Source organism: Cynocephalus volans, chromosome 15 (assembly GCF_027409185.1).
Source record: "Cynocephalus volans isolate mCynVol1 chromosome 15, mCynVol1.pri, whole genome shotgun sequence".
NCBI classification, from domain to species: Eukaryota; Metazoa; Chordata; class Mammalia; order Dermoptera; family Cynocephalidae; genus Cynocephalus; species Cynocephalus volans.
In genome coordinates this window covers 6056424-6083702 of record NC_084474.1, presented here as the reverse complement: position 1 = coordinate 6083702, position 27279 = coordinate 6056424, and the positions used below count along the sequence as shown (strand labels likewise).

The 27279-nt window shown below is 38.2% G+C and overlaps 1 protein-coding gene across 1 annotated transcript in view; it reads left to right on the top strand.

Moving 5' to 3' along the window:
• Positions 1–27279, top strand: part of PRKDC (protein kinase, DNA-activated, catalytic subunit) — a 174966-nt gene that overhangs the window by 39262 nt on the left and 108425 nt on the right. The window contains exons 22-27 of the mRNA XM_063079108.1: positions 7950–8056; positions 10151–10241; positions 11026–11189; positions 12037–12189; positions 20870–20977; positions 23278–23504. Of these exons, the coding sequence (XP_062935178.1) occupies positions 7950–8056; positions 10151–10241; positions 11026–11189; positions 12037–12189; positions 20870–20977; positions 23278–23504 (850 nt within the window). The remainder of the gene's footprint in view (positions 1–7949; positions 8057–10150; positions 10242–11025; positions 11190–12036; positions 12190–20869; positions 20978–23277; positions 23505–27279) is intronic.

The window sequence follows — 27279 nt, the reverse complement described above, 5'->3', positions numbered from 1 at the left end:
GTCCTCTTTAGTTTCTTTCATCAGTGTTTTTTAGTTTTCCTTATAGAGATCTTTCACCCCTTTTGTTAAATTTATTCCTAGGTATTTTATTTTTTTGGTAGCTGTTGTAAATGGTCCTGCTTTCTTGATTTCTTTTTCTGTTAGTTCATTGTTGGTGTATAAAAACATTACTGATTTTTGTATATTGGTTTTGTGTCATGCAACTTTACTGAATTCATTTATCAGCTTTAAGAGTTTTTTGGTGGAGTCTTTAAATCCTTCTACATGTAGGATCATGTCTTCTGTATACAGGGACAATTAGACTTCATCTTTTGCAATTTGTAGCCCTTTATTTATTTGTTCTTGACTGATTGCTCTGGCTAGTACTTCCAATACTATGTTAAATAGGAGTGGCGAGAGTAGGTGTCCTTGTCTTGTTCCTGTTCTTAAAGGCAGTGGGTTTGTCATATATGGCATTTATCGGGTTGAGATACTTTCCTTCTATACCAAATTTGTTGAGAGTATTTATTATGAAGGGATGTTGAATTTTGTGAAATGCTTTTTCTGCATTTATCGAGATGATCATGTGGTTTTGTCCTTGATTTTGTTGACATGGGGTATCTCAATTATTGATTTGTATATGTTGAACCATCCTTACATCCCTGGGATGAATACCACTTCAGCATGGTGCATAGTTTTGTTTTGTTTTGTTTTGTTTTTGATGTGCAGTTGGATTATATTTGCTAACATTTTGTTGAGAAATTTTGCATCTACATTCATCAAGGATATTGGCCTGTAGTTTTCTTTCTTTGTTGTATCTTTGTCTGATTTTGGTATCAGGGTAATGCTGGCCTCATTGAATGAGTTTAGGAGAATGACCTCTTTCAATTTTTTGGAATAGTTTGAAAAGGATTGGTATTAATTCTTCCTTAAAGGTTTGGTAGAATTCAGCAGTGAAGTCATGCAGTCCTGGACTTTTCTTTGTTGGGAGACTGCTGATTACTGATTCAATCTCATTGCTCATTATTGGTCTGTTCAGGTTTTCTATTTCTTCTTGGTTCAGTCTTGGTAGTTTCTATGTGTCCAGAAATTTATCCCTTTCCTACAGATTTTCAAATTTATTGATGTATAGTTATTAAAAATAGTCTCTAATGATTCTTTGTATTTCTGTGGTATTGGTTGTAATGTCTTCTTTGTCATTTCTGATTTTTGTTTTTGGGAGTCTTCTTTTAGTTAGTCTAGCTAATGGTTTGTCTATTTTGTTTATCTTCTCAAAAACCAACTTTTTGTTTGATTGCTCTTTTGTGTCTTTTTTTGGTCTCTATTTCATTTAGTTCTGCTGTAATCTTTATTATTTCTTTCCATCTACTAATTTTGGGATTGGATTGTTCTTGTATTTTTAGTTCTTTGAGGTGTAATGTTAAGTTGTTTATTTGAAGTCTTTTTTTTTTGATGTAAACATTTATTGCAATAAGCTTCCCTCTTAATACTGCTTTCAGTGTCTCATAAGTTTTCGTATAATGTGCTTTTATTTTCATTTGTTTCAAGAAATTTTTTGATTTCCTGCTTAATTTCTTCTTTGAACCGTAGGTTGTCCAGGAGCATGTTTAATTTTTGCTTGTTATTGATTTCTAGTTTTATTCCATTGTGGTCTGAAGAGATACTTGAAATGATTTCAATTGTTTAATATTTATTGAGACTTGATTTGTGCCCTAAAATGTGGTCAGAGTGTTTCATGTGCTTATGAGAAGAATGTATATTCTGTTACTTGTTGGATGAAATGTTCTGGAGATGTCTGTCAAGTCTAGTTGGTCTAAAGTGTAGTTTAAATTCCGTGTTTATCTGATTATTTGTTGCCTGGATGATCTGTCCAGTGTTGAGAGAGGAGTGTTGAGGTCCCCAACTATTTTATATTGGGGTCTATCTCTTTAGGGCTGATAATGTTTGCTTTATATATCTGGATGGTTTGATGTTGGGTGCATATATATTTAGGATTATTGGATTGATACCTTTATCATGATACAATGATCTTTGTCGGTTTTTATAGTTTTTGGTTTAAAGTCTATTTTATCTGATATAAGAATAGCTACTCCTGCTCGTTTTTGGTTTCCATTTGCATGGTATATCTTTTTCTATCCCTTTGCTATTAGTCTGGGTGAGTCTTTACAGGTGAAGTGAGTTTTTGTAGGTAGCATATGGTTGGTTCTAGCTTTTTAATTCAGTCAGCCAGTCTATGTCTTTTGAGTAGGGAATTCAATCCATTTACATTTAGAGTTGTTATTGAAAGGTATTATCTGCTCTACCAGTGGGTTTTATTCTTTCTCATATATTTATCATGGTGATTATTGTTTTTTGGATTTCATATATAGGATTCTCTTGAGGATTTCTTGTAGGGCTGTTCTTGTGGTGGGGAATTCCCACAGTTTTTGTATGTCTGAGAAATACACTATTTCTTCTTCATTTCTGAAGGATTGCTTCAGAAATGCTGGGTACAGTATTCTTGGCTGTCAGTTTCTTTCTTTTAGTACTTTGAATATATCATCCCATTCTTTCCTGGCCTGTAAAATTTCTGCTGAGAAATCAGCTGTTACTCTGATGGGGACTCCCTTATAGGTGACTTAAGGCTTTTCTATTGATATTCTTCTTAGGATTCTTTGTCTTTGACTTCTGATAGGTCTTTATTTGTTTGTTTGTTTGTTTTTTGATGGCTGACCAGTATGGGAGTCTGAACACTTGATCTTGGTGTTATGAACACTGCACTCTAACCAACTGAGCTATCTGTCCAGCCACCTTTTGAGAGTCTGACTGTTTTGTGTTTTGGAGAGGATGTTTTCATATTGAATCTGTTTGGGGATCTTTGAGCCTCTTGGATCTGGAAGTCCATATCTCTCCCAGTACCTGGGGAATTTTGCACTATTATTTTGTTGAATAGGTTTTAAATGCTTTTCCTTTTTCCTTCTCTTTTGGGACACACTGATTTGGATATTTGTATGCTAAGGTTGTCCAGTAGGTCTCATAGATTTTTCCTTTTTTTTTTTTCCTTTTTTTTTTTTTTGTCTACCTGGGTCATTTCAAAAAGCCTGTTTTTGATATCAGAAATTCTTCTGCTTGCTCTAGCCTGTTGCTTAAGCTCTTGATTGTATTTGTTATTTTGTTGAATAAATCCTTCTGTTCCTGGAGTTCCTCTACATTCTTTTTTAAAGTATCTATCTCTTTTGTTAAATTCCTCCTTCAGATTCTGGATTGTTTTTCTCATTTTGTTGTGTCATCTGATTTTTCTTGTCTCTTATTGAGTTTCCTTAAGATTGTTGCTTGGAATTCCTTTTCAGTTATTTTATAGGTTTCCTGTTGTTTAGGGTTTCGTACTAGAGAATTATTGTATTGCTTTGGGCGTGTTGTATTTCTAGTATCTCTACATTGATGTCTGGGCATCTGGTGGAGGAGTCGCTTCTCCTGATACTCAGGAGTGGCTTTTGAGGAGAGACAGTCTGTCCTGTAGATGTGTTTTATTTTGACTGCTGAGTAGGGTGTCTTAGTATTGGTTCTGGATAGATACAGTATTATAGTTTCTGTTAGCATACTTAGGCCATATATGGTGTTGGAGTTGTGTATGAGTGCCTCCATGTGCTAGTCACTGGAGCACTCAGTGGTTCCTTGCTGAATTGAGTGACACTGGATTGGGTTGTTGATGTTGTGGGCAAGATCTCAGGCTCTTGGGATAAGTGCCTAAATGTCCTGTCACTCCTTGGCTGAGGTGGATGACCCTGGGCAGACTTGCTGGTACCCTATCTAATGTCCCATGACCCTGATAGTTGCCCTAGGGTGATATGAAGGTCCTCAACTTAAATGAATTACCCTGTGTGAGTTTCCTGGGGGTCAGGATTAGGATCTTAGGCTTTGAGGGGGATAGTGGGGTGCTTCAAGGCCCCTTCGGGGTTGGTGACTCACTGGTTTCCCTTGGGCTCTGGGGTGAGCCTTGTACCAGGGGAAGCATTGAAGTATTCTGTGGCTTTGCTGTAGAAGGGGGCAACACTGAGTAGAGTCACTGGATTTATGGGTGGGGCCCTATACCCTCAAGAGGGACACTGCGTTGCTCTGCAGAACTGCTGTTGATGTGGGCTACTCTGGGCAAGGTGGTAGCAGTTTTGGGTGGGACCCTTCACCCACAAGAGGGATGCTGTGGCACTTTGTATCTTTTCAACAGAGCAGACAGAAACTCCTCCTGGGTCCTTTCTGCTCCTGGTTGAGGGATGGAGTGGTGTTGGCTGGGAATTTTCTTCTGTTCTCTATTTGGCAATTATGAGTTTCTTTGCTCATCAGCATCTCTGCTGCTCCTTGATGTCTTCCAGCTCTCACCTTTGGTTAGTTTTGTGCAAGTGTAGTTTCATATTTGATATATTTTCTGTCTTTGTGAGGAGTCTAGTGGTGGATCCTTTATTTGGCCATCTTGCTCCACCTTGCATTTTCCAGGTTTTCTCCTTTATTATGCCCTTTCATACTCTGGAGCAAACTGACACAGCTTTGAAACAGCAGTTCTCTCTCAGAGTCTGTGACATTAGAACCATTTTTATGGTAATACTGAGATGTTATGCATCTTAACCTGATTTACAAATCAATAAGGCTGTTAAAATGTTTCTCCTTCCAATATAGTAACCACTAGTGCTAACTGCATTAGCAAAGATTCATGGGGTAAGTCCCAATTGTGGAAAGAGGTCTAGACACCAGAAAACATGAGACTCGCTGCTTTATAAGGGACTACTCTCCTTCCTTAAAAATCAGAAGCATACACACAATTGTTATTTCTGCACTTCTGCTTCTAACATAGCTGCAACCACTCATTAATTATATAACTTATTACCAAACTGACTTCTGCTTCACTGAGACAACTAGGGTGGGTAATTGAGAACTGCCTGCCACACACCAGTAGTTCACCAGCTGCAGGGAGCTCACATGTACCACTTTCTGCAGCCACCTCCAAGTGACACATGTACACACTCATTAACATCACCCGAAACTCCAGCCTCCACTAGCTGTGAAACCAAGAGCAAAAGCACATGAACTTAAAAATTATGCCTTGTAATCAATATTTCAGTATTCTCTTTTACTTAGAAATGATCAAGCTATCCATTGAATATCCATTAAGTAACATGGTTAAGTGACATTAAGTCAGTCCAAGGATTCATGTTACCTTAAGATCTTAGAAATTATCTTCCAGCTGACATGCCAAGACTTAATTACTGGAAAAGTAAAATGTCCAAATAATGATTCAGTTAAGTTGAACATAAACTTATATTTTTCATAATCTTAAAAGCTGTATAGGACTGTTCGGGATGTTGAAAATGTTCTGGAGATGGATGGTGGTTATAGTTGCACAATATTGTGAATGTAATTAAGGCCACTCAATAGTACACTTAAAAATGGCTAAAAGTGCACACATTATGTTATGTATGTTATACCACAATAAAAAAAAGCACTATGAGAAGTAATGTTAGTTTATTTGTTTAGTGAGCCTTCAACTATAGGAAAAACAAACCCAAGTTAAATAAAATGTATGTAATCATACTTAATACTGATAGATAAAAGACATTTCCTTAAACTAAAATTATTAAACTTGTCACACTTACCATAATTTACTCACTTAATTATGTGAATGTAGATTTTTAAAATGCTTCTGAGTTACTTTCTGTAAGATAGTTTTAAGACTAGCACATTTAAAGTGCTATAAGTTCAATTGTCATAGAATTTTAGGAATATTCAACTTACATATGTACATAAATCAATCAGAACAGAGCTCCTTTAGTTAAGAGACTTTATTATCAGTACCCTCCAAATATAGGAGAGCATTATAGACAAAATGAGAGGTAAAGGCTTTTCTCAATTACAGACAGAGATCCAGAAACAGAGAAAGCCTCTAGTTTCAATTCTGCAATTTGAGCCAGAAGCCAAGAGAACACTGAGCAGTCCAGATATCAAAGGTCTGTTTTTCTAAGTATACTCAAAATTCTTGACTTTCTTGAGCTGGAAAAAAAAAAAAAGAGGTCAGGTCCCACTGCCATAGGGATTCATTTCTGGGAGCCAAGAGAACATGTGCTGGGAGGAAACCATCATGAGGGTTCTCCAGCAACACAGCTCACCTGGCTCTATCAGCAAATGCACTGGGCATCTCAGAACTGCTGGAAAGTAACTTTATAGCTGTAAAATTATGACTATGCCAATGTAAACTCAACACGTCAAAGATTTTGTTTAAGGACATGAGGCATGGAGCCAGGGACAGGACCCCCCTCCCCCAACCAGGCACACTGCCAGCACCTCGGGGCCTGCCTGGAAACCTGAGGCATGGAGCCAGGGACCAGACCCCCCACCTCCCACAACCTGGCACACTGCCAGCACCAAGGAGCATGCCAAAAATATCACCTCCATGTGGGTGGCCCACCACAGCCACCACAATAACCATGGCTGCCATGAAAGCGGCTAGATGCCACAGCCACCATGCAGATGGTCCGCCAGGCACTGGAGTGCATTCACACAAGGAGAGTCACCAGCAGAGACCAAAAAAATAAGAGGATGTCTCTCCCCACAAAGCCTATTCCAGAGTGACAGAAGCAGCATCTGCTCTACAATAATACTGGGGGACCTGAACATACCTCTCAGCAATGGACAGATCATCTAGGCAACAAATCAACAGAGTAACCATTACTCTTTAAAAGGAGAGAAGAAATCTAGGAATTAGAGGGGAGAAGGGGATGGGGAGAGATTGGACAAGGGACATAATAAGTACAATTTGTAATACCGTATATGCTAGTAATATTGATTTGTTCAATGTATCTCAGAGTTGAACCCCCAAAGTATGTATAATCAATTATGATTCAATAAGAAAAAGAAAAAAAAAGATATTGTTTAACAAAACATTTAATAAGGGAAATAGTAAGACGTTAAAACCAATATCCATAACTTGAATCTAATCAAGAGAAAATGTTAGAAAAACCCAAATGGAAGAACAGTGTACAAAATTACTGGTGTATAATTTTTAAATGTCCAAATCACAAAATTCAAGAAAACGCTGAAGAACTATTTCAACGTAAAGAGACAGGTCAGCTAAACACAACAAGTAGATCTTAGCTAAAAACGTTGTAAGGATCAGTGCTGAACCCGCATGGGTATGAGAAGTGTCAGTGCTGTGTCAGGCAGTGTCCTGATTCGGATAGTATGCAGTGGGGATGTAGGAGAATGTCCCTGTTGTGGGAAATGCGCACTAAGGGATTCAGGGCTGGTGGGCCATCAGGTTGGTAACTTACTCTTTTGTCGTTCAAGAAAGAAGGTTTGTACTGTTTTCCAAATTTCCTGTAAGTTTATGATTGCTTGAAAAAACAAAAGTAACTTATGAAGGGTATGTTAAGACTGTAAGTACTTTTGTTCCTCATCGAGTTTTCACTGTAATAGTTTGGTGTCCACTGATGATTCTTCCTGAATCAGTTATTACTGTGATAATTTCAAAATGGTGATTTTTTTTTACCTCCATCATTCGTTTCATCCTAGTTGGCATTTTACTGTAAGAAATAACCTTCCCTTTTCTCCTATTTATCTATATTAGTTGGGACTCGTGGATTCTTACTTTTTCAGTGGCTCTGATCTTTTGCAATCTTGATTGGTTTTGATGCTCACATTGTCATGGATTTGGCTTGTGTGTAAGCTGTGGGCACTGTCTCCTGGCACCACAAGGTCACTCGTACTTTTCTTGTAAGCACAAGTCTGCCCAGGCCCTGAAATCAGCCACTCCTCCAAGGAGCCTTTTGTTGGTAGACAATGGTGTTTAAAATGAAGACAACCACTGTTAATATGTTTTCTTCTAGAAACTTAATTTTTTAAATTGTAATTTAAATTAAGATTTTAATGTTTTTATTTGATGGTATTGTGTGTTCCCCATAGTATTCATCAAATAAGTGACATGGATTTTTGTTTACTGTTGATAGATGTGACCAAGAATAACTGGGAAGTGTCAGCACTTTCTCGGGCTGCACAGAAAGGATTTAATAAAGTTGTGTTAAAGCATCTGAAAAAGACAAAGAACATTTCATCAGTAAGAAATCCTTTGTATTTTCTTCACCTTAAGTAATACAGAAATCAGATTCTAACACTTGTGAAAAATAGAAATCTTCATTTAAAATGTTAGTTGTTTTTGCATACAGAAGAGTACAATATAGATTTAATTTTAATATGTTTATAGAAATGAAAATATAAAATATTAACTATTTGGTTTATTGTCTTGATCTTTTTTTCTGTCTCTACCCTCAAATACATTTAGTGGATGATAAAATGCAATATGGTTCATATTCATTAAGCAAGTCAGAATACTGATATCATGGATGTGTAAGACTGATTCATTTGATTCGATCTTAAATACATCATTTTATCAAATTCAATTCATGTCAGTTTTTTGTTTGTTTTGTTGATAATTTCTTGAGACCAGTTTTTTTTTTTCTGAATTGAGCCGTATGATGTGATAGGAAAAAATAATGTAAATGGAGAAAATTGAGTTAGTATAGGGAAAATATGTTTTCAGTGTGAACTAAAAATTAAAATTTGAAAAACATTTAGTGTCTAAAACTGATAATGCAAACTCTATAGTAAATTCTTCCCATCTCTTTTTTTTGAGTAGCTTTTGATGGGTAGAGTTGAATGAAACTAGAAATGACTAAAATTTTTTATAATTTTATCCCACATAAACAAAGCAGGGTAAAATAACTCGAGCATATCTCTAGTTTTGCATATAAGATTTTTTTTTTACAGATACCCAATGTGTATTCCGTAGGACAGCAGTTCTCTAACTGTGGAACTTTGGGGACCCCGGGGTGCAAGGCCAAAGCTGTTTTTACTCTATGGGCATTTGCACCGTGGTGTAAAGATGGTTCCTTAGCATTCTTTTGACGCTTGCCCCTGAGCACAGATGATTTTCATATTGCTTGAGCTGAAGCAGGAGGTACGCGTGAAGCAGGTCTGCTGTGCAGGGAGGCTCCACAGCTTTCTGGAGGAAAAGTACGCGTGTGACACTTAGAAATAGAAGCTGAAGAAGCTGCTTTTTTCATGGACACCATTTTTACTTGAAACAGACACATCATGACTGTGCAGACTTGAGTATCTGGCAGACATTTTCTCTAAAATGAACAGAGTGAGCCTTCCACTTCAGGGAACACATCTGAAACATCTGTTGCCAGTGATAACATTCAAGCTTTTAGGTGAAAATTAAAATGTTGGAGAACTTGTAATTATCACAATGAGTTTTATAGCTTCTCAATACTTAAATATTTTTCTGGTGAGACTTATGGTGATCTTAACAAATGAGATTTTTGCATATATAATGAAATGTGTCAACGTCTGGAAAATCTGCTTAATCCAGTGAACCAGTGTTTTCAGATGAGTAATACAAGATGTTAACAAATCATGCATGGAGGGAACATTCTTTCAAAGTGCAAGACAAGCCAGTGGATTGTAATGTAATACTGATAAGGTTTCTGGTTCCACCTTAAAACTAACCTTTAAGAAACTGCCACTGGTTCAGTAATATCAAAGAAGAATAACCACAATTATCTAAACTATTAAAGTGCTCATCCTCTTCCAACTGCATATCTGTATGAGGCCCAAAGCCCATATCACCAGAGCTGTCTTCCCGCAAGCCAGACTATAAACAGGTCTCTCTACACTAATGTGAAACAAGTCCACTGTTCTGACGGTTTTTGTTTATTAGGAAAATATAGATACTTTTCATAAAATATGTCATTTGGTAGCATGTGAGGGATTTAGTAGTTTTAAATAAAATAATAACTATTTAAATAATTTCTAAGTTTTAATTTATAATTGAATACATATTGATAAATACAGTGCACATAAGCAAAAGCTCTTTGGTGGTCCTTAATATTTCTTAAGAGTGTAAAGGATCCTGCCGTAAAGTTTGGAACTGCTGGCCTAGGAAATGGACATCTAACTGTAAAATTGGAAGAGATATGACTTTCATGAATTTGCAATAAACTTAACAGCACTATTATGTAAGATATAATTAACCACTAGGAGACATTAACAATAGAGAAGGTGGTAAAATAGTTTTTCTTTTCTCTCAACTTTTCTTAAATTTTTAACTCAGTTATCCTAACATAAGTACAATTGTTCAAATTTGCAGAATGAAGCACTGTCCTTAGAGGAAATAAGAATTAGAGTAGTACAAATGCTTGGATCTCTAGGAGGACAAATAAACAAAAATCTTTTAACAGGTAAACTTTCCTTTAAAATAAATGAACCACTGTAGATATATTTGTGCTTTAATTTGGATGTATGCAGATAACAGCGTATTCTGATATTTGCTCATATCCAATTTACATATTTTCAAATAAGATTATAAAGAATAATATTTAGCTTAATGAAACGCTTTGTACCCACGCAATCTGAATAATTCAGTATGCTAGCAGAACACACGTTCTTGTTTGATTTGTTAAGCATGTTTTCCATTTTCAAACAATCTGATTTGATAGTCTTTTCTATATAACATAGTGTCAGGAGAATTCAGAGTTAATGTTTTTTAAACCCAATATTCTTAATATTTAGACATTTTCAGATTGTTCTTATAAGAATTGACATTTTTGATTAGTAAAAATTCATCTATATTATTACTTTTGAAATTTGATGTTAAATATACTAGTGAGTTTGTTTATTTAGAAAGATAGAGCCTGTATTTGGAAAATAAATGTTTTAAAGAGGAGATTTTTAAAAAATATTGCTTATTTACCATTTTTCTACAAAATGCCTTAAGTAACTATCATTGAATTTAGATATTAAACATTCCATTAGTCTTCTTTAAAAATAATTTTACTTTAAATTCAGAAATCCCAAAGCAGTGATTTCTAATGTTGTGATTACATATTTGAAGCAAAAAAAAAAAAAGATAAATAAAGTACTTAAAAGTATAAAAGCACTCTGGTTCAACTAATGAGAGGTAGAACAATGGGTATTAGAAAGATTTTGAATGGAGAAGCATTCTTCTTAAATTGTTTTTGACAGCTGCATCCTCAGACGAAATGATGAAGCAGTGTGTGGCCTGGGACACAGAGAAGAAGCTCAGCTTTGCCGTGCCATTCAGAGAGATGAAGCCTGCCATTTACCTGGACGTGTTCTTGCCTCGGGTCACAGAGTTAGCTCTCTCAGCTAGTGACAGACAAACTAAAGTACTTATATTTTTCATTTCACTCATTGTTTAGAGTCTGTTGCTGTACACACATGCAGATAATATATTTCAGCTGTTCCAATATCATTAATTTTGCATTTTCTGTAATGTAATTAGAAAACTACTTACTTATCAGAAGTAGGTGCATTGATAAATGAAAATTAAACAAATTATCTTAATAGATAATAACCTGGCAAAGACTGTACCAAAAGCTCTTTATTATAGAAAATGAAGTACAAACGGTATTTAACAGTGCTATTCAATCTGTACTCGATTATCCTCTTAACCTGGGAGGGTAGAAACATAACCTCAAATTTTAATATTAATTTGTAAATTTCCAAAGTACTTAAAAAATATATTCTCTAAAAGTGAGAGTTGAAAATGTGCTAACGTTTCCTGTACTGGCCAGCAGCCGAAAAGAGAAAAAAGTTAACAGGGATGTCCCATTAGCTCAGTTGGTTACAAAGTGGTGCTGGTAACACCAGGGTCTGGGGTTCTATTCCTGATTGACCAGCCATGAAAAAAGAAAATATGCCAGCAGATGAAGCAAGGTTATGTAGTTCTGTAATAATGGCAACTTGAAATACATTTCTTATGAATGTATTAGTCCCAATGTCTGAAGCTTCCAAATTTCAATTCTTAACTCTTGGATAAAGATCAAAGTGAACAAAAGCATTAACTTTATGCAACAAGAAATGCTAATTCCAGTTAATTATGTTTGGGTTACAGGACAGTTATCTTCAATACAAGTTTTTCTTCTTCAAGGGCTAAGTTGAGTAATGTTTCAAAATATTCCTCTCTTGTGAACATGACAACTTAAACTTTGTTGAACTCCTGGCCTATTTTAGGTTGCAGCTTGTGAACTTTTACATAGCATGGTTATGTTTATGCTGGGAAAAGCCACTCAAATGCCTGAAGGTGGTCAGGGCTCCCCACCCATGTACCAGCTCTATAAGCGAACTTTTCCTGTGCTGCTCCGACTTGGGTGTGACGTAGATCAGGTAAGTGAATAATTTTGAATCTAAAACATTGCAAAACTTAGGAAAAAAATTTGGTGTAGTTCAGTGGTCAGAAAAGCTTGCTGTACATTGGAATCACCTGGAGATCTTTTTTTTTTAAATTAACACTGCTGCCTGGCTGCTACCCCAGAGACTCTGATGTAATTGGTCAGGGATGTGGCCTGGGGATTGAGATTTTTAAAAGCTCTCCCAGCAACTTTTAATGTGCCTCAGAGTTTGGGAATCACCGTTCTAGTAATGGTTACAGAGAGTTCAGGCATCTAAAGGTGAGTTAGCTGTCTCATCTCTCAAGGATGGACTTAGTCTTTCATTGAGTGAAGAAGAGATAAATAACCATGGTTGGTAGTCATGGAAGATATTGGAAATGCTGGCTAATGGCCCATTCCTGATGACTTTATGAACAAATCCTCTACTGTTGCCATGAAGCAGAAAAAGATAGAAATCTTCTCAGTTCATTTTATGAAGCTAGCATAATCCTAATTTCAGGGTGCATATGTAACAAAGAAAATGAATCATTAAACTTACTTATGAATATAAAGGGAAAATTCTGCAATATATATAAATGAATATGATCCAGCAGTATGTTAAGATGCATCATGATTAAATAGGATTTATGGTTAAAACTGGAAATTTACCACAGAAATAGATTTAAGATGCAGTGATCCTCTCCATAGAAATCTAAAAGGCATTTGGCAGCTCCTGATAAACTAGAAGTAGTTTAATATCATAGAGAATGCCTGTCTGAATCTCAAATTATCCTCTGTGTGAAGCACTAATGCTCCCTTGCGCTTCAGCCCCAGCCCCAGGAGGAGTGCCTGTTGCTGGGAGTAGTTGCTCATTGTAGTTGTTAGTTATTTGCAGTCTTAGTCAGTATTTGATGCTCTCTCTGTGCGAGTCCCTTGACAGCAGGGATGGAGCCTGTTGCTTTCTACTAGGTCTCAAGCATCTACCTCAATGCTTGGCACTTGGAAGGCAATCAAAAGACACTTATTAACGGGCCATTAAAGTTAGGACATCAGCACCAGTAATTATCAGGAGATTCTAGTCAGTACTGTCAGATAAGAAAATGATAAAAGGAGAAAAGATGATTACTTCAAATGTAATTTTTAAAAATTCTCTAAGGCCCGAGCATATCAACTGATAAACTCCAAGAATTAATAAAGGAGAAAGCTGATGAATTACAACGTAAAATTCTCATATATTATTCTCACATATCTCAAAAATCAGTACTGACCAGTTGGAAAATATGTCTGCAGTATCCCATATATGTCAACATCAAAAAAATGTAAAATGTCTAGGAATGTATATTTTGTGAATATAAATGAAGATGAATATGCTGTATACCTGAGTTAGAAGAATTACTATTGAAAAAATGTCAGATCTTCCCAAATCAATCAATGTTTGATGTAATTGCAGTAAAAAGCTCAGAATTAACATCATTTTTGAACTTAAAAAATAATCTGAACAAATAATTGCTTGGGCTAAATTTTGAAAGAGTACACCTGAAGAGAGCCTTGCTCTAGCAGACACTGAAAAGGAGCCACATGAATTATAACAGGGCTGCACTATTCCACATAGCTCAGTGGGAGAGCTGGGTATTGGGAAGTGGCCCCATTTGTATATATAAGAATAGTGTATATGGCAGAGGGATCATTTTAAGTTAGTGGGAAATGGATCATTTAATAAATGGCTTTAGGCCAATTAACCAACATGTTTAAAAAACTATTCGTGACACTTATTAAAGACTATTATTTTTTTGTTAAATTCATTTTATTTATTGAATCAAAATCGATTATACATATTTTTGGAGTTGAACATTGAGGTATGTTGATCAAATCAATATTACTAAAAAATAAAATAAAATATTTTTTGGCCTTGAAAAAAAAAATCAATATTACTAGCATATATATTGTTACGAATTGTAATTATTCTTTATGCCCCTTGTCCAATCTCTTCCCTTCCCCCATTCCCTCCCCCTCCCCCTTCTAATTACCCTAGATTTCTTCTCTCCTGAAAGAATAATGGTTACTCTGTTGATTTGTTGCCTAGATGATCTGTCCAATGCTGAGAGATGTGATCAGGTTCCCCAGTATTATCATAGAGCAGATGCTTCGTCTGTCACTCTGAAATGGGCTTTGTGGAAAGAGACATCCTCTTCTTTTCTTTGTCTCTGCTGGTGACTCTCCTTGTGTGAATGCACTCCAGTGGTTGGTGGACCATCTGCGTGGTGGTTGTGGCGTCTAGCCACTTTCGCGGCAGCCATGGTTATTGTGGTGGCTGTAGTGGGCCACCCACATGGAGGTGCTGTTTTTGTTGTGCTCCTTGGCACTGGTGATATGCCTGGTTGTGGGAGGGGTGTCCGGTCCCCTTCTCCATGCCTTGGGTCATGGGGGAGACCCAAGGAGCTGGCGTGGTGTGCCTGGTTGGGGGGAGGAGGGTCCAGTCCCCTTCTCCATGCCCTGGGTCCCTGGGCAGGCCCCAAGGCACTGGCACGGTGTGCCTGGTTGTGGGAGAGATGTTCAGTCCCCTTCTCCATGCCTCAGGTCCCTGGGCCGGCCCCAAGGTGCGGGTGTGGTGTGCCTGGTTGTGGGAGGAGGGCCCAGTCCCTGGCTCCATGCCTCGGGTCCCTGCGCTGGCCCTGAGGCGCTGGCACAGTTTGCCTGGAAGTGGGAGTTGTGTCCGATCCCCGGATCCAACCCTCCAGTTCCCAGGCAGGCCCCAAGATGCTGGTAGTGTGCCTGGGCCGGAACTAACTTTTTGTCATTTGCTTCTAACATGGGGGAACTTCCTGTGGGAACCAGTACTTGAGTGTGTGGTTGTTTAAATTGCTACTTTGCTGCTGTTTCCCTAGGGAAAGTTTTTGTGCAGCTCAGGGTTTAGTGGTTGATCTTATAGGTACTTCCAGATCTCCAGAGACCTTGTGGATCTGTGTTCTGTAGAATCTCTGATCTGGGCCTGAGTTTTTTCATCAAACTGCACCCCATGCAATTCTGCATTCCTGACCAGTCTCCTCTGAGTGGTCCTGTGCTGATTGGGGGGCAGGTTGTCTGTCATTGCTGTGTCCCACTGTTCTCCCAGTGTTCCCATCTTGCCCATTGCCCATGCTCCAAACACTTCCCATGAGATGGGCCCTGCGCCGGTCCCTTGTGATGACTCACCAGCTTCTGGATGGCTCCCTTTTTTCAGTTGTTCTGGCTCCTCGCTTCTGCGTGGGTCCATGGGAGCCCTATTAGTGGTCTTGTTGTCCTGGGGGCCGCCAAGGCCCTCTTCTCCCCTGCCGCCTCCAAGTAACTCCATCTGAAGGGCACAGCTGTGGCTTCTGCCGTCTCCTGCTCCATGCACTCATTATCTCAAGCCTTAAAGCAGCCGTGGCCCAAAATGCTCCGAGCAGCCTTTTCTTTCTCTCATTGTAGTTTCTCCCTCCTTCACGAACTCTGTAGGTCTCTCCTCCTCTTCCCCTGAGCTTCAGCGGCCCCAGCTTGGCTGATGTTACATTCTTAAAGTTGTAAATTGGTTGATTTTTGGGAGAGAGTGACCCTGGGAACCATCTATCCTTCCATCTTGACCGGAACCCTTATTAAAGACTTTAAGGAAGACATTATTAAAGGGGGGCTACTATAATGGGCTTTTGTAGTAGGGGAGAGAGAGTTTTGGCTCAACTTCAGATACAGCAAGGACACATGGGAATTTATAGCCAAGGAGCAGGGTTAGGATCAGTGGATGGACAATTACTAAGAGAAAACGTCAGGGGTATGGGAGATTCTGGCTAAACCAACCTAACAGTGTTCTTGCTGAAGGCAGGCCAGGTGATCAGACATCAAAGGTGGGGGGCTTCTCACTAAAGTGATTCAGTAGTGTTCTTGCTAAAACTGGGCCAATCAGAAATGAACACAGAAGCTCAGAAGTCAAGGCCTACTTGAGAAGAGTTCAGAGGAGCCTGACCAGAGTTAGGTCAAGGGGGGAGTCATTGCCACATATTAGAAAACCAATCCCAAATAAAAAAGATCTGGAAGGAACAACTGAAACTATAAATGTATTATGGAAAAATTTAGTGAACGTCTAGTATATCTGTCTGTGTCTTTGGACTGGGGAGGTCTTTTTCATTGATAACATATCAATTAACCTAAAAACGTATGAAGCTAAAAGCAAACTTCCACATTACCCCTTTCCCATGCTTAGTCCCCAGGAAAATCCACTCTATCCTCTGGAAGAAATTTGGCGAATATACTAGATCTTTGTAAAAACATACCTAGACAGATGTATACATATTTTTATTTTATTTACAAAAAGTAGGATCATAGCATTCAAAAGTTTTCTTTTGTTTACAGAATATTATTTCTGCTACTTGGATGGATTTTGTTATCGTTACATCATCTACATCCTTCCATGTCTTTCTGTAAAGTTTCATAGAAAGGTAGACTTTTCTATGAGATGTTGAAGGGTAGACACATAAAAGAAAAATATTAATGTATTGATAGTTTTGGCTTTATAAATGTTTAAAACTATCAAACAGCATGAAACCCACAGTTGTAACATATACATAATGTAGGAAAAAAGTTTTTGCAACATATTACCAAAGGTATTAGATTTAAAAATGCACAGATGGGTGAAGAACGAAAATAGGCAGCTCCTAAAAGAAGAAATATAAATGGCCAATGAAATATTTAAAATATTCAACCTTTTAGTAAACAAGGAAATTTAAATTAAAACTATGTTGTTTGTGGCTACTGTCACTGACTTAAAAGATAGACAATGTTTGGCATTGTAAAGGGATCGAGGAAAGGGCCCAGTGTGTCATGGCTGATGGAGTGACATGTGTCACAGCACTCTGTGGGCAGAGTAGAGATTGCTCAAAAAGTGTGTTCAAGCTGGAGCAATCAGGCAAGAGAGAGAAAAAAGGACACCCAAATGGGAAAAGAAGAAGTCATATTGTCCCTGTTTGCAGGTGACATGATTTTATATAGAGAGAAACCTAAAGACTCTACCAAACATCTCCTAGACCTGATAAACAAATTCAGTAAAGTTGCAGGATACAAAATCAGCATACGAAAGTCAGTAGCATTTCTATACACCAACAACAAACTTGCAGAAAAGAAATCAAGAAAGCAATCCCATTTATAATAGCAACAAAAACCACTTAGGAATAAACCTAACCAAGGAGGTGAGAGATATCTATAAGGAAAATGACAAAATACTGATTAAAGAAATTAAAGACAAAAAAATGGAAAGACAGTTCATGCTCATGGATTGGAAGAATCAGTATTGTCAAAATGATCATCTTACCCAAAGTGATCTACAAGTTCAGTATTGTCAAAATGACTGTATTACCCAAAGTGATCTACAAAATCAATGCAATCCTTATCAAACTAGTAATGACATACTTCACAGAAATAAAAAAAAATCTAAAATTTATGTGGAAGAACAAAAGACCCTGAATAGCCAAATTTATCTTGAGTGAAAAGAACAAAGCTGGAGGCATCACACTCCCTGATTCAAAATATACTATAAAGCTATAGTAACCAAAATAGCATGGTACTGGCGCAAAAACAGACATATAGACCAATGGAGCAGAATAGAAAACCCAGAAATTAATCCACACTTATAGCCAACTAATTTTCGACAAAGGAACCAAGAACATACATTCAGGAAAGGACAGTCTCTTCAGTAAGTAGTGCTGGGATAATTGGAGATCCATATGCAGAAGAATGAAACTAGATCCCTATCTCTCACTATATACCCAGATCAACTCAAAATGGATTACAGACTTAAATGTAAGACTCAAAACTATAAAACTTGTAGAAGAAAACACAGGGAAAACACTTCAGGACTTAGGACTGGGCAATAATTTTATGAATGAGACTTCTAAAGCACAGGCAACAAAAGAAAAAACAAATGGGATTATCTCAAAATGAAAAACTTCTGCACAGCAAAGGAAACAACAGAGTGAAAAGACAACCTGCAGAATGGGGGAAAATATTTGCAAACTGTGTCCAACAAGGGATTAATGTCCAGAATATACAAGGAACTCAAACAACTCAATAGTAAAAAATAAAAAAAAACCCAAAATCTGTTTTAAAAATTAAAACTGAGTAGACATTTCACAAAAGAAGACATGCAGATGGCCAGCAGGTATATGAAAACATGCTCAACAGGTATGTGAAAAAATGCTCAATGTCACTAATCATTAGGGAAATGCAAATCAAAACCACAGTAAGGTATCATCTCACACGAATTAGATTGGCTGTTACCAAAAAGACAAATGACAAATGCGGAGAAAGGAAAACCCTTCTACACTGTTGATGGAACTAAATTAGCACATTATGGAAAACAGTACGGAGGTTCCTCAAACAACTGCAGATAGAACTATCATATCATCCAGCTGGGTATATATCCAGAGGAAAGGAAATCAACGAGTTGAAGGAATATCTGCACTCCCACGCATATCACAGCTTTATTTACAATAGCCATGATTTGGACTATCCTAAATGTCCATCAGCCAATGACTGGATAAAGAAAATGTGGCACATGTACACAATGAAATACTACTCAGACATAAAAAAGAATGAAATTCTGCCATTTGCAGTAACATGGATGAGCTTGGAGAAGATTATGGTAAGTGAAATAAGCTAGGCACAGAAAGAGAAATCCATGTACTCACTTGTATGTGGAAGCTAAAAAAGTTGATCTCATAAAAGTAAAGAGTAGAATAGTGGTTACTAGAGACTAGTAAGTGGGGAGGGGTGGATGAGTAGAGGATGGCCATTGGATACAAAATTGTACAGAGATAGGAAGAATGGGATCTAGTGTCCCATAGCAGTAGAGGGAGACTACAGTCAACAACAAAGTACTGTATAACTTCAAGTAGCTGGTAGAGAGGATGTTGAATGTTCCCAACACAAAGAGGTGACTGATGTTTGAGGTGATGGATATGCTAAATATTGATCATTGCACACTGTGATAAGTGTACCCAAATATCATATTGTACTCTATAAATCTGTACAATTATCATGGGTCAATTAAGAAAAAAGAAAAAGAAAAAAAATGTGCGTTCAAGACTCTTTACCATGGTTTCTTTATGATAGTCATAAATCAGAAATACCTGCATTTCTAACAATAGGATTTATAACTGGATCGTAGTACATCCATATATGAGGTGCAGGGCTGCTAATAAAAACATTGGTATGGTTTATATAATAAAAACATTTATGTAGTTTATATATTTATGTGGGAAATATTCAAAATTAAGAGGAAAAGTGGTAATAAAAATTTATCTTTACACACGTATATACATGAATGTATATGAATGTATAAAATAGTTTGGAAGTTGACAGTGGTTACCTTTGGGATGTAGGATTGTAGATGGATGGTTTTTTACATTTTCTGCAGTTTCTATAAGGGGTGAGTATGTATGTGTACATCTGTCTATACACATATTAAAAAACTTATGTACTAAAAATAAGAAGTATGATTTTTTGGGGAAAAAAAAGTAATTATTGAAGACCGGGTTAAACTTCCAAGCTGGAAGTTAAGACCCTTTCATATTGATTAATCCTAAATGTTGCTTCAAAGCTTAGAGAGATACTCTTTTGAAGGGTATCTGCGTTGTTTAGTCTGAATCCTGAGGCATTTCACTTGGTTTTTGAGGTGATATGTATGTCTGATATCACAGTGCTTCATTCTTGAGCTCGGTATCTGTGGGGAAATGAAGCTTTCTGGATTTCTCAGTGCTCCTGTAAAAGCCCTGGCCTCTAAGATACAGAAATGTATAGGATATAAAGACAGGGAAAGTTTGCCCTCAGGCCTACGACAGGCATTTTACTCTTCATGTGTAATGAGGATTTGATCTGCAGGCATTTGTCCAGCTAATTGCTCTGATTCACTGCTCTAAGGCCCCAATGGCCAGATGGTCACACCCTTACCGGTCTACGAGGTTACGCTCCCAACGTTCCAGACAGACAGGTCGGCAGGGAGGAGCCTAGGCCCAGGAGACATCCTGGGTTTTACAGAGTCAGAGAGCATGGGGCTCTCTGGCACCTGGAAATGTTTTATTTTATGTTTCAGAAGATTCGAGTGAGAACCTAGGATCCTTTCCATCAAAGGTCCAAGGAGTTCTCTGTCTTTTCTTGGCAGTTAGGGGGGAGGCAGCTGCCTCTTTCTCCTATATATGAACAGATTAAGTCTGTTTTTCTCTTTTCCTCCCTGTGGCATAGGCTTTGACCTTTGTATGATCTGGGTTTTGTTTTGTCACCACAAGGGTAGCATTTGGGGTGTGGGGAACCACAGGGTCATTATTTGCTGAGTAGGTGAGTAATGATGATCTGTCTCTAATCCAGAATACCTTGTGTGCTCGTTCAAGATCAAAGCAATAAAGATAACTATTAAATACCCAAGAATATCCACCCTAAATTGCCCCCTGAATTAGAGGAGCAATGAGTTTTAGTATGCATGTTTTTCTTTGCTGGACTCTCAGGAAGTAGAGAAGAATAGTTAGAAAGGACATGTTCATCATAGATTGGAACTAGAAAAGGAAGAAACTGATAAAACAACAGTAGTAGTATTGCTTAATTTTGTCCCACTGCAAATGCTATTTAAATGGAACTCTTTCCATTGTAAAATTCCTTTAACATGAAGGCAGTAAACCCTAATGGTATTGTTTCTATAGGTGACAAGGCAGCTGTATGAACCTCTGGTTATGCAGTTGATTCACTGGTTCACTAACAATAAGAAATTTGAAAGTCAGGATACTGTCGCCTTACTGGAAGCTATACTGGTGAGTAGTAATAGAGTCATTTCTTGCTGTTCTCATCGACTGGTTATAGTTGAAGTATATTTAGAACTTTAAGAAGAGTTACCTGTTAAGATACCAAAGTGTATCATCTAGCTAGACCATTTTTTCTTTTTTCTTTTATTTGTGAAATGTTATTTTAATGGACACAATGCCATATTTATTTACCTAAGGGATACTTTTATGTATCTGCAACTAAATGTTCGTATGTTTTTGTTTTATTCTGCTTTCTGGGATGATGGTTATATGTTTGACAAATTTCATCCGCGTTAAGGTTGTGTGTGTGTGTGTATTGATGGCACGAGGAATATCACCGTTATGGTAGCTGTTTTTTTTTTTTTTGTTTTTTTTTTAATATTCATAGTACAGTGCTTAATTTAAGAGTAAAAAGAATTTTGGGGCTTATCCAATATTCCCTGTATTCAGATTCAACAATTAAAGGGCTCTAGAAATAGCAGCTTACCTTTACACAGAACTCTCCTGAGACAGGACAGGTAGAATCATTAGGATTTGGTTCCCAGCTCACTGAGGGCAGAGGCAGTGAGGTCAGCCAAACTGTAGTGTCTTTTGATGCTTATTATAATTTTTGAACTTATGCAAATAACTTTATACTTGATTCCTTTAAATGTTATCTTACTTGCTTTTTACCTATTATTTCAACCCATTATTTTGTTTTGCCACATAATCACTTTAGAATCAAAAACCCCAGTTAAACACATAGTGAGTTTGTCCAGGCAAACATCCTTTAATTTTGTAATCATGCAAATTGATTCCAGTTTGCATCTCTGTGTCACTTTCTGTTCAGTTTGAGATAAGCTGGAGGAGACAGGGAAGTTGATAAGAGCATCCAGAGACAGAAAATAAAAGCATTGGGTGTGTGGTGTATTTGTGAGGACTCAGTGTCTCCAGTTTCGATATCATGGGGAGCCTGTGAGCATGAGGCTGGGGAAGTATAAGGGCAGAGTAGCAGAGTGGTGCGTGCAGGGCAGCCAAACGTCCGCATGCCCAGAACAGTCCCTCCTCATATGCCTTGTTGTGGGCATTGGTGACTTTCTGAATGTTTTTAATTAGGATGGTGACATAATTATATCTATAGTTGAATTCCCTGCAGTGTCTACCAGTGAATGCTGCCTCCAGTGAATACAGTTAATTAAATTTAATTTGTGATTATTTGCATTCAGATGGATTTATTCTAATGTTTCTATTCTGAAGTTTCTATCTTAGTTGTTTCTTTTTCCCTTTTGATCCTTGAAGGTAGCTTAAATAAGGGCTTCAGAAAGAAATCTGGTAAGATAATGATAAAATGAGGTAGTTGAGGAAAGAAAAGGTAAAGAAGAAAATGTGAACTTGGTAGCACAGCACTCAAGTGAAGGTTTCCTAGGAAGAGTTGCAAATACCATATCTTAACATTGCCGTGGCTGTGTTACCTTTTTGAATGCTAATTAGCATTGCAATCAAGAATTTTGCATGTAGTACATAACTGGGGATATTAGGCAGAACTCCTTCCTTATTTCAGTGTTGAGTATACTTTTTCAAGTTAACCTTTTCCTTTATTGATCTCAGAGTGAATAACACCTAGGGGGAAACAAAACCATTAGATAGAATAATTTTTTATGTGATTATTGGTCAAATTTCCTTGGCTGTTTTCTTCAGATATATAGAGACTGTGCCTTTATGGGGTTCTTCCAAGAAGTTATGTTTTTAGAACCATACCTCCATTTATAGTTTTTCTTTATGTGGCAATACAATTTCCTCGGAACTTTCGAAGATCTTATTTGCTATAACCTCGTTATACAAAGCATCTCAGATGCTGTTATGGGGTAAAATCAACAACCACAGAAGTTCTTGTGTTTCTTCAGGGAAGGGAAAGACTGCTTTGTCGTCATAACATAATTAAAGCATTCTTTCCCTTTTTCATGGAGGTTTCCATTTACTAATTTGTTTAAAAGAAAGTGTTTTTATTATGCCAAAAGGAAGTTGTCATTCAAGTCTACATTCTAGACAATCAGATCGGTTTTACTAGTGTTTATTTTTTCTATACTAGTGCTATAAGTTAATTTTCTTTTTTTTCTTTTTTTTTTTTAAAAAGATGACTGGTAAGGGGATCTTAACCCTTGACTTGGTGTTGTCAGCACCATGCTCTCCCAAGTGAGCCACAGGCTGGCCCATATAAGTTAATTTCCATAACATACTCAAGTTATGCTCAGAGACAGACCAAGGATATTCGGTTGTCATTTTATGGTTGTAAAGATATATACAATAAAGGCCTCTTTGTTTCATTTCAGGATGGAATTGTGGACCCCGTTGACAGTACTTTAAGAGATTTTTGTGGTCGGTGTGTTCGAGAATTTCTCAAATGGTCCATTAAGCAAACAACGCCACAGCAGCAAGAAAAGAGTCCAGCAAATACCAAATCGCTTTTCAAGCGACTGTACAGCTTTGCACTTCACCCCAGTGCTTTCAAGAGGCTGGGAGCATCACTCGCGTTTAATAATATCTACAGGGAATTCAGGTAACATAATCCATGGCAGGGAAGAGTGTAAAAGATGCTCTTTAAATTTTTAGTAGTGTTCTTGAAGAGTGACTCAGTGTTTTACTGTGTGTATCTATGCATTCATATATCAAGCATTTAGTAAGTAATTATGTGCTGGATACTGTTCTTTGTTCTGGGCATTAAAAAAAATTCAATTTACTCTCAAGAAGCCTAGAAACTAGTGAGAATAACATACAAATAAAACACCACAGCAGTTTTGTAAATGGAACAGAAGACATATATAGAGAGTGTAATCCAGTCTGAGTGGGTTAGGCAAGGACTTATGGTAGTGTTTATGCTTGTGATGAGACTTAAAGGAGGAGTGGAGATCAGCTAGGGCATTTCAGATCGCATGGGGGTGGGGGTAGAGATAAGCAATAGGATGGTATCTGAGGCGATGAAGACATTGGATATTCTCAGACTGTGGAGTTTGAGGTTTGGAAGGAAGTGTATTGGGGCTGGCGGGAGGGCTTTGTCTACTGCAGTAAGAAGCATGGGTCACCTCTAGTGACAGCAATGAGAGCAGGGAACAGCATAGTTCGATTTCCACCTAAAATTCACTTGCTGGCAGCTGCATGAAGAGTAGATTGGAGTCGGACACCAGTGAAGAGACTGTTTCAGAGTTCCAAGAAAAAGGTGATTGGTCACTGCCCTAAGGTAGTAGAGGTGTCTAGTTTGTTCATTCATTCCTTCAGCACTACTTATTAAGAATATTATGTGCCAGACACTGTGCCAAAAGCTTGAGATACAAAAATATAGCCCTTCATGAGAGTTGCGTTTCAGAAAAAGAGATAATAATTAATCGCATACATAATGTAAAATTTATAGCTGAGATTAGTGGTATTGAATTAGTACATAATTTAATCTTACAATGAGGAACCTGCCTCGTTTGGTCAGAATAGCTTCTCTCAGGAAGTGGCATTTGAAATAGAGAAGAGAAAATCAGTGATAAAAACTAGGTATATAGATAGATAGTTGGGAATCTGTGTGTGTTTGTATGAAAATTGACTAAGAATTTCAAGCCATGTTTTTTTTTTTAGCGTTTTAAATTGTGAAACCTGTACGTACAGAAGAGTGTGTAAAATGTATGTGTAAAGTTTATAGAATAATAGTAATAAAATGAGTTCTTGCATACCTTCCCCCCAAGTTAAGAAATAGAGTATTACCAGTATTCTAGACACCTCCCAACCCCACATCTCTCCTCACCCTCTCACAGATAGTCATTCTTCTGACTTTTATGTTACTTATTTCTTTCTTTTATCTACAAATGTATCCGTAAACAATATATTTTTGCTTTTTGGAAAACAGACAGTAAGGCTGTCTTTTTGCTGTTAGATGGGGGCATAAGCTGAAGGGGGACTGATGTCAGCCTTGCTGAGAGATGCAAGAGGCCTTGAGGAGTTGGCTCTGCAAGGTCCACAGTCAGTCCTGGTAGTGGAGCTGTCCAGAGGTGGCTGTGAGGTAGATGAGTGCCTGCTGTCTGGGAGAAATAGCGTCAGAGGGTGTGGGCTGCCCTTTGATGTCTGCCTCTCAGTTCACAGTGGCCTACCCTGTGTGTTTGGAGTAGGTCAAAACAAAGCCCTCCCATGGGACAAATGAGCACTGTCGGCTCTTCCAGCTGAACAGAGACAGGAGAGGACCTTAAAGCATATGGTCATGTAAACAGGTTCAGAGAAGAATTTGGGCCTGGCTCACCCAGGCATTCTGTCCACGTTGAAAAACCGTGTAGTAGTGTCCTGGGATATCTGTCAACAGTCTTTTGCTCAGTCCCTGACCGCCTGCCTGCTTACTGTGTCTGGTGCACAGGTCACCCTGGGTCTCTGTGACTGTCCTTTTGGGCATCCCTTTATTCTTTCCTGTGTTGGGGCTTCTATCTCCTTATCTCCCTGTCATTGTCGTGGATATTCTCATTTGTTGGACCACATTTCAAATGGCTTTTTGAGAAAGGGTGCATGAGGGAAAGTTTTTGAGATCTTGTATGCTGAATGATATAAACAGAAGCTCTAATGTTTCCTGTCTGCACCTTAATGGGCTGGTTTGCACACATCTCTTTGGAGGGCACAGCTTTAGAGTCTCATTTTGTTATGTCATTTCTCTGTACCCTTTCACTGCCATCCTGGTACCTGATATAAAACAGTCATGCTTAGCCTGGTCTTCCAAGACCTCCATGGTTCAGCTCCAGCGACTTTTGCAGATGCGTCACAAATTGCTCCTCTCGGGGACCTCTGCTTCTGGCCTTGCCGCTTCGCCTGCTGACCCTATGGTTTTCATCTTGCCCTAGGTCTTTGTCTATACCGGTTTTACTCATTGGCAACATCCTTTATTCTCAGAGTCAGCTATGGGTGTGAGACACAGGGGGAAGTGAGGGGTATGTGGAACCCCGAGAGGCCCTGCACCTCTTGGGATTCAAATTGAAAAAAGGGGCCGGCCCGTGGCTCACTCGGGAGAGTGCGGTGCTGATAACACCAAGGCCCCGGGTTCGGATCCCATATACGGATGGCCGGTTCGCTCACTGGCTGAGCGTGGTGCTGCCAACACCAAGTCAAGGGTTAAGATCCCCTTACCGGTCATCTTTAAAAAAAAAAAAAAAAAAAATTGAAAAAAGAAAAAAAAAAAAAAAAAGGATGATATTCTGGGCAAATCCCCCCCTCCCTTGATGTCCTCCACGCCTTGCTCTGCTCCTTTGTCTCATGAGCATACTCCTTCCCAACAGGTGCAGTGCTTCCTTGCTGGGGGCTGATGGCCCATCTGGAACTTCACCTCCTACTTTTCTGTGAACTCTTGTGAGAATTATTGCCTGTACTTACTGTTTTTTACTTAATCATTTACTGTATTATGTCCTGAAGGAGTACATTTTCCTGTGAGAGATCTGGCCTCTGCAACTTCCCTGTTGGCCCTTAGTGCATGAGAGACCTACCATGAGTTTACTCTATATTAGTAGATAGTCCACAGATGTGATCCAATTAATTATTTGCACATACCGGATATGCTTGTAAAAGTCTTAGAGTTTACTGTTGATGTTGACTTGTTTTTAGATAGGTTGGAACTTTTAAACTTTCTCTTTTTTTTGGCTGCTGGCTTATACAGGGATCTAAACTCTTCACTTTGGTGTTAACAACACTGGGCGCTAACCAACTGAGCTAGTTGGCCAGCCCTACTTTTAAAATTTCTTTATTTTAAAAGAATGTGGATATAGTGTCAAATCTTCTTTTCTTCTTTGTTGAATATTAATAAGTGTGTGACCATGGAATACTATTTTGCCTAAAAAAGAATGAAATTCTCCCATTTGCCACAATGTGGATGAGCTTGGAGAAACTTACGTTGAATGAAATAAGCAAAGCACAGAGGGATAAATACCACGTGTGCTCACTCATAGGTGGGCGCTAAGGGAGAAAGAAGGAAGAAAAGAAAGACCACAGTGGTGTGTTGGACTTGCAGAGGGAGAGAACAGATCTAGAGATACAAAGCAGAGTGGGGAAGGGGGATGGGGAGGGAGGTCGGGGATAATTGGGGGGATAATTGGGTGGGGGATGGGGTATAATCACAGTTTGTGGTAATGGACATGCTGCCAGTATGGATCTGGCCATCACATCTTAGGCACGAGTGGTGACAATTTGCTTTGTACCCCATAAATATTCATAACCCAAAAAAAAAAAGTGTGTGAAAGTGTGGTCGGGACAGTAGTTCTAAGGTAATGTGCTGTGGACAGTCCCAAGTGGAAGGGGAGGAGGGGTATGGAGAAGAAGCCAGTGTT